This window comes from Pseudorca crassidens, chromosome 2 (assembly GCF_039906515.1).
Source record: "Pseudorca crassidens isolate mPseCra1 chromosome 2, mPseCra1.hap1, whole genome shotgun sequence".
Lineage (NCBI taxonomy): Eukaryota > Metazoa > Chordata > Mammalia > Artiodactyla > Delphinidae > Pseudorca > Pseudorca crassidens.
The window spans coordinates 47,937,889-47,951,676 of record NC_090297.1 but is presented as its reverse complement, the minus strand read 5'-3'; the positions used below and the strand labels follow the sequence as shown (position 1 = coordinate 47,951,676).

The 13,788-nt window shown below is 46.8% G+C and overlaps 1 protein-coding gene across 2 annotated transcripts in view; it reads left to right on the top strand.

Moving 5' to 3' along the window:
- Positions 1–13,788, top strand: part of DAB1 (DAB adaptor protein 1) — a 1,170,471-nt gene that overhangs the window by 1,103,569 nt on the left and 53,114 nt on the right. For both annotated transcript variants that reach the window (XM_067726314.1, XM_067726315.1), the window contains exon 11: positions 4,626–4,685. In XM_067726314.1, the coding sequence (XP_067582415.1) occupies positions 4,626–4,685 (60 nt within the window). The remainder of the gene's footprint in view (positions 1–4,625; positions 4,686–13,788) is intronic.

Below are 13,788 nucleotides of genomic sequence, written 5' to 3'. Positions count from 1 at the left end.
TATTTCCACTTTACAGATGAGGAAAGTGAGCCTGGCAAAGGCAAGGTATCTTGCCCAGGGTCACAGAGCTAGCAAGAGGTAGAAGCCCCCACTTGTAGCCAGGTCTCTCTGACCTCTGTACAGAAAATAAATCCAAGGCTCTTTTCAGCTTAGAATGTCTTTGATGCTGAGTTTTACAAGTAGATTCTGTGTAGGTTTCAAGTCACTACCTAAAAATCGCACTTGTTTTCACGGTTCTGATGCCCAGGATCTTCCCATCTGTCCATCATTAATACGAAGGTACCAGTCCGCTGGGCCTCAGTTTGCTTAACAAGAGATAAGCTCTTGGGCCTAAAGATAAGGCTGGGCTCTTAGGGAGCTGCTATTGGGAGCCTCAGGGTTTTTTTAGGGCCTACAAGTGTTCCATATCTATGCCTCCCGAGTAGATTGCAATGTTTCTTATACTTCAGCTTGATCAGGGTAGTCTCAGATTTGATTTTATTTATCCTCTGTTTTCGGGAATGAGGGCCTAAGTTTTTAACTGTTCTGTGGCCTCCGGTGAGGTACCTCACTTTTGTATCTCAATTTCCTGGGCTACCAAATAGGGGTACTGTATTCTCTGCTTCTAGAAGTGGTGTGAAGATGTCAAGCAACCAGGACAGCACTTGGTACATAGTAGGTTCTGTGTACATGTCAGTTCCTTTTACTTCCTAATGCCATCAATATCAGATGCTGCTCGAGACGTCTTACGATGATGTATTAAGTGAAGTAGAACATGACTCGCTCTCCTCATCTTGCCAGAGAGCCCCGCGGAAAACTGCAGCCTCCCTTGACTTTGCTATTTGTCCCTCCAACACAAGGGAGGGAAGGACCCTTGAGTAAATGCCACCTCTCTTTGAGGCTCAGTAGTGCCATTCTCCAAACCGGATTAATAATAATAATTGTGTTGCTGTTTGCATGCCTCAGAAAAAAGTATCAGTTGTCTTTTGAAAACAACACAGAGCCTCACGGTACAGAGCGTTTTTACCTGTCACCCTTCCAGTAACTCCGTGAGATGAGAACAGTTGTGATGACTATCATTTTAAATGTAAGAAATTCAAGTCCTTCATACTTAAGTGATGGGCCCAAGGCCAGAGCCTCTGATTCTAAACCCAGCGTTCTTTCATACGTTAACAAGCTTCCAGCATAAGCGAAATCACAGCTCACCAAGGGCACATTCTCCAAGTTTGTTCATTCAAAAATCATTTTTAATCACCCAAGATGTCACATACTGTTATTTTAAAATGGTATGTCTCTAATCCTGTGTCACCCAGCTCTTAACCTGTCTCTCCATCCTGTTAATATGTTGCTGCACTAAAAATGTCTTCTGTATGGATGGTCCTTAATGTATAGCTTTTAGACTAATTTCATTCGTTCATTCAAAAAGTAATTATGTATGGAGCACCTAGCCTGTGCCAGGCACATGAGGATGTAATAGCAACCACAGCCAGGTCCCCACCTTCAAGGCGATTGTAGGTAACTCCTTGGGTACTCATGACAACCAGATGAGGAAACTGAGGTTCAGAGAGCAAAGTGACCTCTCCAGGGTCACACAGCCTGTGGCAGAGCCAGGATTAGGAACCAGACCTCCTGCCTCCTTTTGGTCCAGAACTGTTATCACTCTGCACACCATCATGTTACTGAAATGGTCTACAGACGGGATGGACCAGCCGGGGGAGATGAGAATCAGGACCCAGGCACTTTCTGGCCTTCATCCTTTTAGCGCTTCTTCTAGTGTTCTGTCCTCAGCACGCATGTGGTAAATGTTTGATGCTTAGAAGTTTCTTGTTTAAACTCCATTTACAGATGGGGAAACAAGGATAATAATATAACCGCCCTGCCCTCGGCAAGCTTATAGATCAGTCGGAATTCAGAGTGACCAGGAAGCTGCAATGTGGTTGGACAGCTCCTTTATGAGATAAAGCACATTTTACACCCTCCTTCAATAGCCTGATGACTTTCCCATCTCCCCCCAGCAAGTCAAGGAGCGCCGATAAATCAGGGGCCGTATTCATCTTGTTCGCCACCATTGTCCTGGGTAAAGCACAGTGCGTGACACTTAATAGGTTCTTGGTAACTTACTTCTTAATGAAGGGATGCACCAGAGGTTACAAGAGTACAGAGGAAGGCTCAAATCAGTCCTAGAGAGTCAGACAAGTCTCCCAAGAAGATGTCCCGGCAGAAATAAATCTTAAAGGAAAAACAGGCAGATTGGTATCTCACCCATGGGACAACCAAGCAGAAAAGCTTTTTTCAATTATGCACAGTTTGGGTTTCGCCATCCCACTGCTTCTCCTCCATTTGCAGGCATAATTGAGAGTCAGCTGTGGTTCAACTTGCTAAGTGCCCATAGTGAGCAGTGAATTACAGGGAATAGAAAAACACTGTTTGTTTTGCTCAGGCAGGGGGTGAGCTAGTAAAAAATAAAAGTGAGGGCTGGTAATTTATTGGCCCTCGTTAACAAGGACTCTGTAGGCATTCTTAGAGTATTCCTTTTAGACAGAGCTCACTTATCAGGAGCAAAGAGATTACACTTTTCATGGACTACCAGCAAAGTAAGGTTTGCAGAAGCGGCTCTGAAAGTACATCTTTTGCGCAGCCATGCTCACTCAGAGTCATGTTTTTCACAAGAATGTGCACGAGCTTCTGGGAGTGTAGGATGTGAAGTCAGAGGACAAGAGGCACCTGAAACTGCTGTGGGAATGGTGGGGACAGGGGTGGGCTGCAGCTGTATGTGCTGTAGCAGTTCAAAGGCAGACCGCCCAGGCTTAAGCTCCTGGCTCTCCGTTCAGGGACTGAGGGACCCCCTCCAGGGCTCCTTTTCCTCTTCTGCAGCATGGGGACGATTGTCATCCTCACCTGATAAGACTGAGAATGAGAATGTACGTAAACACAAATGTCTAGCGTGATGCCTGGCACACAGAAAGTGCCCTAGCAGTGTTAGCTCATACTGTTAGCGATAAATGTCTTGTTCCGGAGCCAGAATGAGCTACATTTGAATCTGATCACTTACCACCTTTGAAGCTTTGGGCAAATTTCCCGAACAACTCTGAGCCTCACTCTCTACTACGTAAAGTGGAGATTATAATAACAACTTCTTAGGGTTATTGTAAGGATTTTAAGGTAAATGAGAGTGAAAATGACAAAGGGACTCAAGGAATAAGCTCAAATTCTTACTTATCTTAAGAAGAATGGTGTGATTAGCTGTTCCCAGCCTAAAAGATACTTTGTCTTTTTCTTCACTATTCTCTACAATTCTCAATGGTACACTTACCCAGCAGACACCTACCGAATGCCTACTGGCTGTTAGGGGCTCTCTGTCTGATGGAAAGAAAGACAGGTTATCAGACATTTAGAAAACCACTGCTGGCTGTTACCTCCCATGGAGGTTTGCGTTAAGCTTTGCTAGTTGCTGAGGATGAACTAGTGATTGCTTTCCAACTGGAATGTTTCAGAGCAAGGCCCCTGATTGACTGATCTGAAAAGTATCTCACGCATCCACAGTTATTCATATGTTTTTAGATACATATTTACATAATGTATCAATGGTAAAAGAAATGATCATTCGAACACTTTACAGTATGATGGTACCTAATAGTTTTTGATTATTTACTCTTTTTTCTCTTGGATCCTCTCAGTAACCTGAGCGAGTAGCAGAGTCAGTAGCTCCAGTTTATAATAGTGAAGCTCAGAGGAGCTAAGTGACCTGCTTAGGGCTTGATAGTTACCACGTGGCCCAATAAGAGCAGATGGATGAGGAAGAGAAGAGAGGGAGGGAAGAAGTTACAGATAAGCGTTAAAAACCATCAGAGGGCTTCCCTGGTAGCGGGAGTAGAGTCTGCCTGCCGATGTAGGGGACACGGGTTCATGCCCTGGTCCGGGAAGATCCCACATCCCACATGACGCGGAGCGGCTGGGCCCGTGAGCCATGGCCGCTGAGCCTGCGCATCCGGAGCCTGTGCTCTGCAACGGGAGAGGCCACAGCAGTGAGAGGCCCGCGTACCGCAAAAAAAAAAAAAAAACCACCATCAGTGATTTTCTGGATTCTCGCTCACGCTTTTCCTGCCATTGATGGGCCCTTTTCTTGAGCAGAAACCTTTGGTGATTATCAGATGGTTTGTACATGATCCCAACAGAAGCTGTACTTTGTCCTAGGACCTTGATATTTACTGTATTTTAAATACCCTGCATCTCAAATCAGCATGGACTAGTTCAAGCTCCACTGCAAACTGTTTTTAATCACTTTAGGCAACTCCTAGCACCTCCCTGGGCCTCATTTTTGTCTTCGGTGAGATGAGGATTATTTTTTCCACCCCGTGATCTCTGAGGTCTCTGCATTTTGCCTCCTATTCTGTGGTTCTGTGAGGAGCCCCATGGCAGACCCTTGTAGAATGATTCACATCCCCCCTCTCGTCCTCCAGTTTTCCTGAGAGAAGGAACCTCACCCACAGCTTTCATGATCCCAGCAGCCCCTTATTTTGGAAGTTGGGCCCCTCAGGGGCTGCACTCACACATACTTAGCCGTTGGAGGGGAAGCCTGGTTGCTTGGTTCTTGGAAAGCGTAGCACCAGAGTGTTTTGACTGTGTCACGTTTGCTTTTTCCATAGGTTCCCACCAGCCAAAAGAAGGAAGGTGTTTATGATGTGCCAAAAAGTCAACCTGTAAGTGTAAGTATATCTCCTCCCTTCTGCTGGGTTCCCATGACCGGCTTTATGTTGACGCTATCTACGTCTGCAGTCCGAGGAAGGGAGCCGCCCTTCTGGGTACGTGTCCCAACCTGTATGGCTTTGCTGGGGAGCTCCTCAGTGGGTCAGGGGGAAGGGGGCATGAGGCGGAAATGATGGGGTCAAGGAGGGGGTGCCTGTCTGCATGAAGGTCTGGCCCCATGAGTGGAAATGAGTTGAATCATGCAAACTACTGTGTCCAAGGGATTCAGAGTCTCAGGTGTTTTATGGAAAAAGTCTCCAGCCAAAGACTTCATTATACCTGGTCAAGCAGGGGACAGTTCTTGGTTCTAGGAAGAGAGTTGTCCACCCAGTTTGAAAGTGGTCGAGAAGCTTCAGAGGGTCAGAGGGAGGGCTGGCCAAAGCCTTTGGAGTATATAAGGGTCCAGCCAGTGGGCAGCACACTGTAGCAGGTATCGTGGGCTCGCAGAGAACCCAGAGAGCCCACTATATATCTGGACCCCATCTGCTAGTGGGACTCCTGGAAATCTGAGACACAAAGGAAAATCCTCAGCTCTGTGCCACTGCTGGGCTCGGAACCATATTTAAGGCCTTCAGCTGGCAGTCAGAAGGCACCCTCCACATAATCCAGGCAGCCCTGGGGAGCCAGTGCAGACTCTTGAGCAGGGGGCCATGTGACTTTGCCACAGCTTATGTAAGAAGAACTGGGGCGTTTAGTCACTGTTGATCTCATTCAACAATGAGCGGAAAGAGCATGGGCTTTGAAGTCATGCTGACCCTCAAGAATCCCAGCTCTGGTCCTAACAGAGCTGTTACGAGGCTAAGTGACCTTATCTGGACCATTGTTATCCGTTGTGGACCCCATACTGTGAGAGACATAAAGACAATCCCACATGTTTCAAGATGAGATTAATAATAATGTTTGAAACCCCATCCCATGAGGGGCAGCTAAAGGGCCTGGAGAAAGGAAACCATAAATATGGAGATGGGCATCCACAGGGCCGTTAAATGGAAGGGGGATTATACTGCTCTGTACCAGCCAACTCTTGGAACCGAGACCAGTAGGTGGCACTACGAGAAAGCCAGCTCGAGCTCCGAGTGAGGGTGACCTGCTGACAGCGAGAGCTGCTCAAGGGTGGAACTCTGGCACCCAAGGGAGTGAGCTCCCTGTCACTGGAGCTATACTCGCAGAGCCTTGGAGACCACCTGTCAGAAAGATTATGGGGCGGAGGCAGGGAGCAGGGATTCAAACATTGAATGGCTGGAGGGGCAAGACGAGCCTTTGCTGCGCCTTCCTGATTCGAGCTTCTGGATTCCCCCAGTTGGGAGTCTTTCTGGTCCCTTCTTACCCTCCCCTCCCCCTGCTCCCCTTTTTCCTAGTGAACTTTCTTTCGGATCCACGTCCATTTCTCTGCCCCACTCTGCCAATACCTTGAAACCACCATATCCCACCTAAATACTGCTTCCAAAACCCCAATGCACATTAGTTTTACTGAAAAGACATGTCTGAATACCAGCCCTTTAAAAAACCCCGAGCCTGGAAACAGAGTAGGAGGCATGCAGCGTGGTGCCGCGCAGGGAAAGAGCAGTTTTTCTCCCCGAGCCCTTTGCGTTTAATCAAGCCTCCGTGTCGCGGAGACACCGGTCTGCGCTTCGAGTTTCAGTTAGGTCCAGCCCCTATCACACAGCTCCCTCCAATTCAGTGTGTGCCTAAATTGCCTCACTTGCCCCTAACAGGAGGAAACATGCTCCATTTGCCACCTTGGTTTTGCGAAGTTATTAACCCATCTGGCCACACCACCTCTATGCTTAATAGCTCCGAAAAAAAAAAACAAAAAATTTCAGACTCCTCAGCCTGACGTACCCGGCACTCGGGTCCCAGCCTCTCTGTATCTCTGACCTGCCCTCTCCTGGTCCAGCTCGATGGAACTCTACAGTTTCCTGGGGGAGTCACGCCTTCCCCCAACATCCTAGCTTAGTGTCAAGCATTGTGTTTTGGGGAGACTTTCTCATTCTTCCAGGAATACCTCTGACCACACAGTGTTGGAATTATTCTTCTTCCTCGTTCCTTCCAGGAGCTTCCTGAGGTCCTTGTGTTACCAGGAGCAAGCCCGGGTCTGGTTCACAGCTGCTCTAGGAATAGTATATATTTATTATATATAATAAATATATGAATGGCTCTACCCCGTAGAAGGAATTTATGATAATCCCTGCTACTTTTTTTAATGGGAATTCCCTGTTATTCTGATTCCAAAATAGTCATTAACGATACATACTGAGGTTTTGCTTGGAAAATATCGGAGCTGCCTGAATGGCCCGCAGTGGCTCCCAACCCACTCTTCCATAAAGTCCTAGAACCATCTGATGGTGATGATGGCTTTTCCATGAACTACCTGAGTATTAATAAAAGCCTGTGAGAGGCAGGAAGTGAAAAGCACAATTTCAAGTTAGAGGCAGATGGATGCGGCTAGAATCTTAGTTCCTGTTCTTACTGCCTGTGGGACATCTGATAGGTCTTCTTGCCCCTCTGAGTCTCAGTGTTCTCATCTTCCAAAAGGGGTTTTGGAACCTAGCTTGCAAGATGATTTGAGGAGATAATAGTCGATGTTTTGGAAAGTTTGTCCCACTTGCCTAAACCTCCCAGTGGTGCTTTATACCCCATGTCCCCCGCTGCTCTGACATCTCCCTGTGTTCCAGGTTCCCCCCGGAAGCCCTGCCTCTCTGCTGAGCGTACCTTCCCTAGGATACCTCTGTGCCCCGAAAATCCCTGCCATGTTGTCACTATTTGCTCCCTCACCACCTGCTCCTTACCCAGAAAGACAAACCAAAGACAACCAAAGTAGGCCATATTAGGCAGCTTCCAGGGAGTTTGGGGCTCCCACAAGTTTCCCACAAGAAGGGAGACTGCCCAATGGCCTATTGGTCTAGGGACCACCTGGTTTCTTCTTCCTTGGGACGGGTCTGCGTGGAGTCCTAATAAGGGACTCAGCTTGGGGCTGTGGTTGGGGAAAGCCACCAACCAGCCCCAAAAGAAATGGCCACCGGGTCTTCAGAGTCAGATCTGGGTGTGGCTCTCATCCTGGCCACCTACTAAGGGTCCTTGAGTAGATTTTTGCATCTCTAAGCCTTACTGTGCTCATACGTAAAAAGAAAGTAACGCCTACCTTGTAGCTTTGTTTAGAAGATTAAAGGAAACATTTATGTGGGGATATGGAGTAGATTAAATGCAAACATTTCCATTTGTTGCTCTAACAAGCAGGGTACCAGCCAACGGTTCTCAGGGAGCTGGGGATCGCCAAGTATTCTAGGTGATGACACACCTCCTCTGGGAAGCCTTTCTTACCCCAGAGTAATCAGCCCCTCTGGGATACCTCTGTCCTTCTCTTTGCAATGATCATAAAGGATTATTTTCTCTTAATGTATCTATGTGAGCCATTGGACTTCGGGGTTAATGACAGCCCTGTGTAGTTTTTGCCTAAAGACTAAATGGGCTTAAGTATGTGAATCGGCACAGAGCTTGGTGCACTGTAAGGATTCAGTAGCTGTGAGCTATTATTCTATTTGCCTTCCTTACTTTTCTGTGAGCTCCTTGAGGACAGGAATCACTTTTAATCATCACTATCCCTAAGGTAACTCTTCTTGGGATTTCTGATCTCTTTGAGATTTTGCTGGTAGACTCTTTCCCCAGAAAGAAACGTGTGTGCACATGTAAATTTTTGTAGTCCTTGAAGCCGACGGGATCCCTTGATCTCAGCTCTAGAACCTCTGTCTAGACCTCTGTCTAGTGGCTCGTCATCACTGTTCCATGGTCAGAGATATCCTCAGTAAGGTGGCATATTTGATCTATTGGGGATTTCAGAGTTTTAGGGCAGCAGAAGTTAGAATTCACTATGTTTGTTACAGCATTCTTACCCACTTCAGTGCATCAACTTACGGGAGCAAAGTTTTGTTTCGATTAGCTGGGCCCCAGGTCTAGGCAGAAAGCCAATTCCATGTCTTCACTCCCTCACATTTACTCATCCCTGTGGTAGTTTTACATCCCCCTTGTCCCATGACCATAAGATGCTCAGATGTACTGACCCTTTTCTTGTTCTGTTTTGTCAAATAACACGTTAGGATGCTTTTGTTTGCTTATTTTACTTTGCACCTGTAATAGCCCCTTCTTCCGGCAGATTTGTCCTTAAGGTCATGCTTTGCTCCCCTCCACCATTTCCTGGGAACTCTAAGCCCAGATAAGGATTAATCCCACTCACTCCTAGAAATATACATTTCATCCCTTCCTGGTCCAGGCAGTCAAAAGCTTTGCATAGGGGCTAATCTTTCCTGTATCTTCAATATGTGAGTCTATTTCTATGTCAGGGTCTCTGAAATCCAGTGGCATAAATGCTTGCTGACAGGAGATGTTGGATGGCTAGAGTTAGGAACGTTTCAGGAAAGAGGGTACAACTTGGGCAAAGCCTTAAAGGATGAGCAGGATATGAACAGGCAGATGAGGCATGGGAGCACTTCTGGGCAGATTACTGGGGTCCTGGCTCCTGAGTCCATACTGCCTTTACTTAGCAGCACTCAGACCTGGTTAATTTCTCATCCATTTCTCATCAATTTCCCTCTCAAAGACGTTGGGGGAAGACAGGTAGTCTCCCTTTCTGCCAGCTGACTGACCATGCTGTCATGTTCTTTTAGACAAATACCCTGGCCTCTTTGGGAATGTCAAAAAAGCACATTCCTAAGTAGGGAAGAAAGTGTCTGCGTTCATTATTTAGTGCTTTTTGCACTCTGTTAGCCTTTGGACATGATCTAGTTCCACAGCGGGGCATTCACAGGCTGCTGAAGGGCCCATTTCAGACCCTTTTATGCCCCGCGGCACTGAACTTGGTTGAGACTTACCGTGAAGGTCACACTGTTTCAACGACACAGGCCTAAATCTTAGTATGACTTATGCCATTTTTGCATGAGAAATACTCTGCGCTTTTCTTCTCCCCTCCGCTTACGCCCTCATGTAATATTCTTTCAGCTGTAAAAGATCTTTTATCCTTCACCTTTTAAATTGCCCAGTTTAAAAGCCTTTTATGTAGTTGTATTAGGCATAAAAGACTTTCTAATTATTGGTAATAATGAGCCGGTGAATTCTAGCTGAACTTTTTCCGGCCTTCAAAAGAGAGATTCTGAAAAGTTTGGCATGGTGGTAAATAGGAAGGACACAGATTGTCAGATGGATACGTTGACCTCGACATTAATTTCTTTTTGGTGAAACATGGATTCAGAAATTGAAAGGAATGATCAGACCTCCCTGAGGTTCTTTCCTCCCTTTGTCAATCACTTCGACTTCCTGAGACTTTTTTTCGCTGGGCTGCAAAGCGGAACGGATGACCATCCACTACCAACATCTCAGGCCTTTCGGGAGACTCACACGGCAATGTGAAAGCATTTCCTGTGATAGTGAGGGGTTGCTTTCATGAGACGCTGTGGAAGTAAAGATTGAGGGATGGTATGTACTAGCTGCTTCTGTTTATTTTACGTGCTGTCCTATGATTAAGAGAAAGGCTCAAGTTTAGTGACAAGAGAGGGCAAAACTGGGCTCAAGATGAGAAAGAAATTTCAGGCCATCTGAGCTGATTTTCAGAAGGGACAGCCTCTCAGAGTAGCGAGCTCTATGCCCCTAGGAGTGTTCAAGCAGCAGATAAATGGTTCTATAAGGGAATCCTTGTATTGGAAAGGTGACTACAGTGGTGGACCTCAGAATCATTCATCTCCTCTGGCACTCCATTTGCCCCTATGTACTTAACTCATCGTCTTGCTGCCAGTAGCTCAGCTACCAAGCCGTGTACCCCGCAGGCCCCATTCGTATCTTCATTATTATCACCTGGCTTTAAAGGAGCACACCCTGAAGTGCCCAGCAATAAGTTATGGGCTGGCCCTGTGAAGTTAGTGCCCTGGATGGGAAGAAGTTTACCAAGTATTATAATCAAGTCATATCACTGAGCAAGCGTTGGGCACAGAGTAGGTGCTTAAAAAATTGTTCCTCCTTAGTGTCCTTCTAGAGAGCTTGAAATCAGGGCTCTAGATCTGTCTGTATCCTGAAAAGGAGCCAGGCTGGGAGAAACTGGTAAACATCCGGATGATCGGATATGAAGTCCAGGCCTCCATTCAGTTTCTTCCTTTGTTTTATGATGCCAGGACAGTAGCCATATGTCCCGTATCTAAAGCTAACGTAGCTGTGGGAAAAAGCAGGCAGACCCCACTGAGCATCTGCTCTGTGCCACGGACAGCCTAGGCTCTGGTCTCGGCTTCTCTCCTTCAGTAATCACAACCCTGCGAGGAGGTAGCTGTCATTTACTCGTAAGGAGTCGGAGGCTTCGAGAGGTCACGTAACTTACCCACGATCAGAGTCAGAATTCGAACCCTACATTGTTTTGACTCGGGCACCCACACAATTTCCACTAAAATATACTGCCTTTAGAATTAAAGAAAATGCAAAGTCCTCCATCTCCTGGTCAGAATCACCTTACCCTCACCTGCTCAGAATTAGTACTCAGGCTTCAGTTCCCATCTCCCATTACTCATTGGTTTTGAGCACTTAGAGCTCCGGAGGCCCAACACTCCCTGCCTGGCTGTGAACACCTCCCTCAACCTCTAGACTGAATTCTATGAGGGCGTGGCCGTGTCTAAGCCATTCCTGAACCCTCGCTCTGCCTGGCGCACTTTCTTCATCCCGATGTTGAAAAGATATTTTTGAATGTTAAAGAGCACATCTTAATGAAAGCCACCCACCTCCGAAGCTCAGAAAGCTGTCCGTTTTGCTACCCCTTCCCCCAACCCCCCAAACTCCTTGGTGTTTTTCTACAAGACCCCTGTCCCCCTACAATCAGCATCTGCTTGGTTTTCCTTGCCCTAGATTTATTTCTATTTCTCTGCTGCAAATATAGGAAGAGGCAATCCATTCACGTGAAGAATTTCAAGAATTCTCTGGACAGCTCTTCCCTACACCCCCGTCCCCCATCGTTCATGGCAAATAAAATTTCATTCACCATTTAGCGGTTAGTTTTTCCTTTAGTTTGAAATCTGGATCAAGATGTTGCGTAATTGGCTTAAGTCTAGTCTGAACATTTGTCAATTTCACTTCCTCATTAAGTGCCACCTTGTAGGGAAATTATAATGATCACAACACAGTTAACATAGGTGTCACAAGGGAGGATATCATCCCGAAGTGAGGGAGAGGAATCTGAATCTGTGTATTCCCACAAATGAAAGAGAAGCTTGCCTCTTCTGATGTTTCTTGGGTGGACTTTCTTTTAGCTGTACTTAAAAATTTTCCTGGGATAGAATCCTAAATTTCTAGAATCTTAGGGTTAATAGGAACATTAAGAGATGCTATCTAGTTTAGCCTTCCCACCAAAGCAAGAATCCCCCAAGGTTTGTGATAAGTGCAGATGAACATCTCTGACTCTTGGGTTTCAATTCACATACCTGCAGTGACAGACCTTCATTACTTTTGTAATCCCAGGCATCTGATTGCTACAAAGCCCTTTTTTATTTATTTATTTTTTGGAGTTCCTTACAACTTCTATTCACTTATTTATTCATTCACTCATCCATTTAGCAAATATTTACTAAGAGCCTCCTACCTGCCAGACAGTGTGCTATTCCCTAGAGATATAAAGATGAACAAGACCAGCTGCTTAAGAATCTTAATGGTCTCAAGAAGAAGATAGACATATAAAAACAATTACAATCAATATAATCAAGGTTGTGAAAGGCTGTGTCCAAGATGCTATGGGAGCAGAGTGGATGGGGCAGTAAACTTTGCTTGAGTGAGTTTAGTGAGGTCTTCACCCAAGGGATAGAGTTTAGGTGTAATCTTAAAAGATGATGGGAGTTTGGCACTGGAGAATGGGTGGAACAGTATTCAGGAAGAGGGAACCGAATGTTTAAAAGCACTGAAATGTGGAAAAGCCTCACGTATCCCAGGGACTGATGAGCAGTCTGGCATGGCAGGACCACAGGATGCCTTCATGGGAAAGGAGACAAGGATACCAAGGGAAGCCGGCCCCTGGGAGCAGAGGGCCTGAAATGGGGTGCTGAGAAGCTGGGACTTGTTGGGAGATCACTGTTGCTTTCAGGTGGTGGAGTGACACTGTTGGAGTTGTAGTTTTCGACATCACTCTGGTGGCCTGCGGCAGGTGGCTGGGCAGGTGGGGAGGAGACCGTTATGTAGCTAGTGGAGTTACCTATGTGTCTCTGTCAGGAAAACAGAACCCACACCAGGCAATTTAATACAGGGAAAGAACATGCGGAACTAGTTACCAAGGGGTTAGAAAAGCTGAAAAGCCAAATGGGAAACAGTGGGCCAACCCAGATGAGTCCCAGTTGGAAGTTACTACTAGAGTGAACCCTAGCACTAAAAGGACAGAGGAAGGCAATGGTGTCGGCAGAGCCCAGAAGCTGGGGCTGCCATCAGGCACTGAGACCACAGAGGGAGCTGCCTGGTGGGAGCCGAGACCATAGTGAAAGGGGCTGTCTGGTGGAAACCATGGAGAGACTCAGCCATTGCAACAATACTGCCCAAAGAGAGCAGGGAAGAAATTCACTGTTTCTCCCTCCCTCCCACCAGCCAATTTCTGACCCCTGCCTCCTGTTGGTCAACTTTAAGTGGAGATGGATTGGCAAGGGAGCCCGGGCAATGTGGTTTCCAGGGGTCAGCCACTGTCATTCAGCACAGAGCAGGGAACGGCAAGGGTGGTTCTGAGGGCAAAGCATTGTGGGGTAGGCGACTGAGGACCACTGTGGGTGGGTCTGGACTGAGGGTGAGACCCTGCAGACAAGAGAAAGGGGGGAGGGAGGGGAGGCGTGTACATTTGAGTGGATGTCAAGGGTAAATCTGGAAGGTCTCGTGGATGTGGAGGGTTAGACAAACACAAGCTACGTCCAAGGTGGCAAACTGGGCGGTCAGGTAACCAGGTGATCTGAACCAAACTCCCTGTCTCCTCTCCCAGAGCTCTGTCATTCACAAACATGCTGTTTTATCACTCTGACTTCTAAGAGTGTTTGTACCTCAGCCCTTCCATTCGCTGTCTTCAGGTTCTTG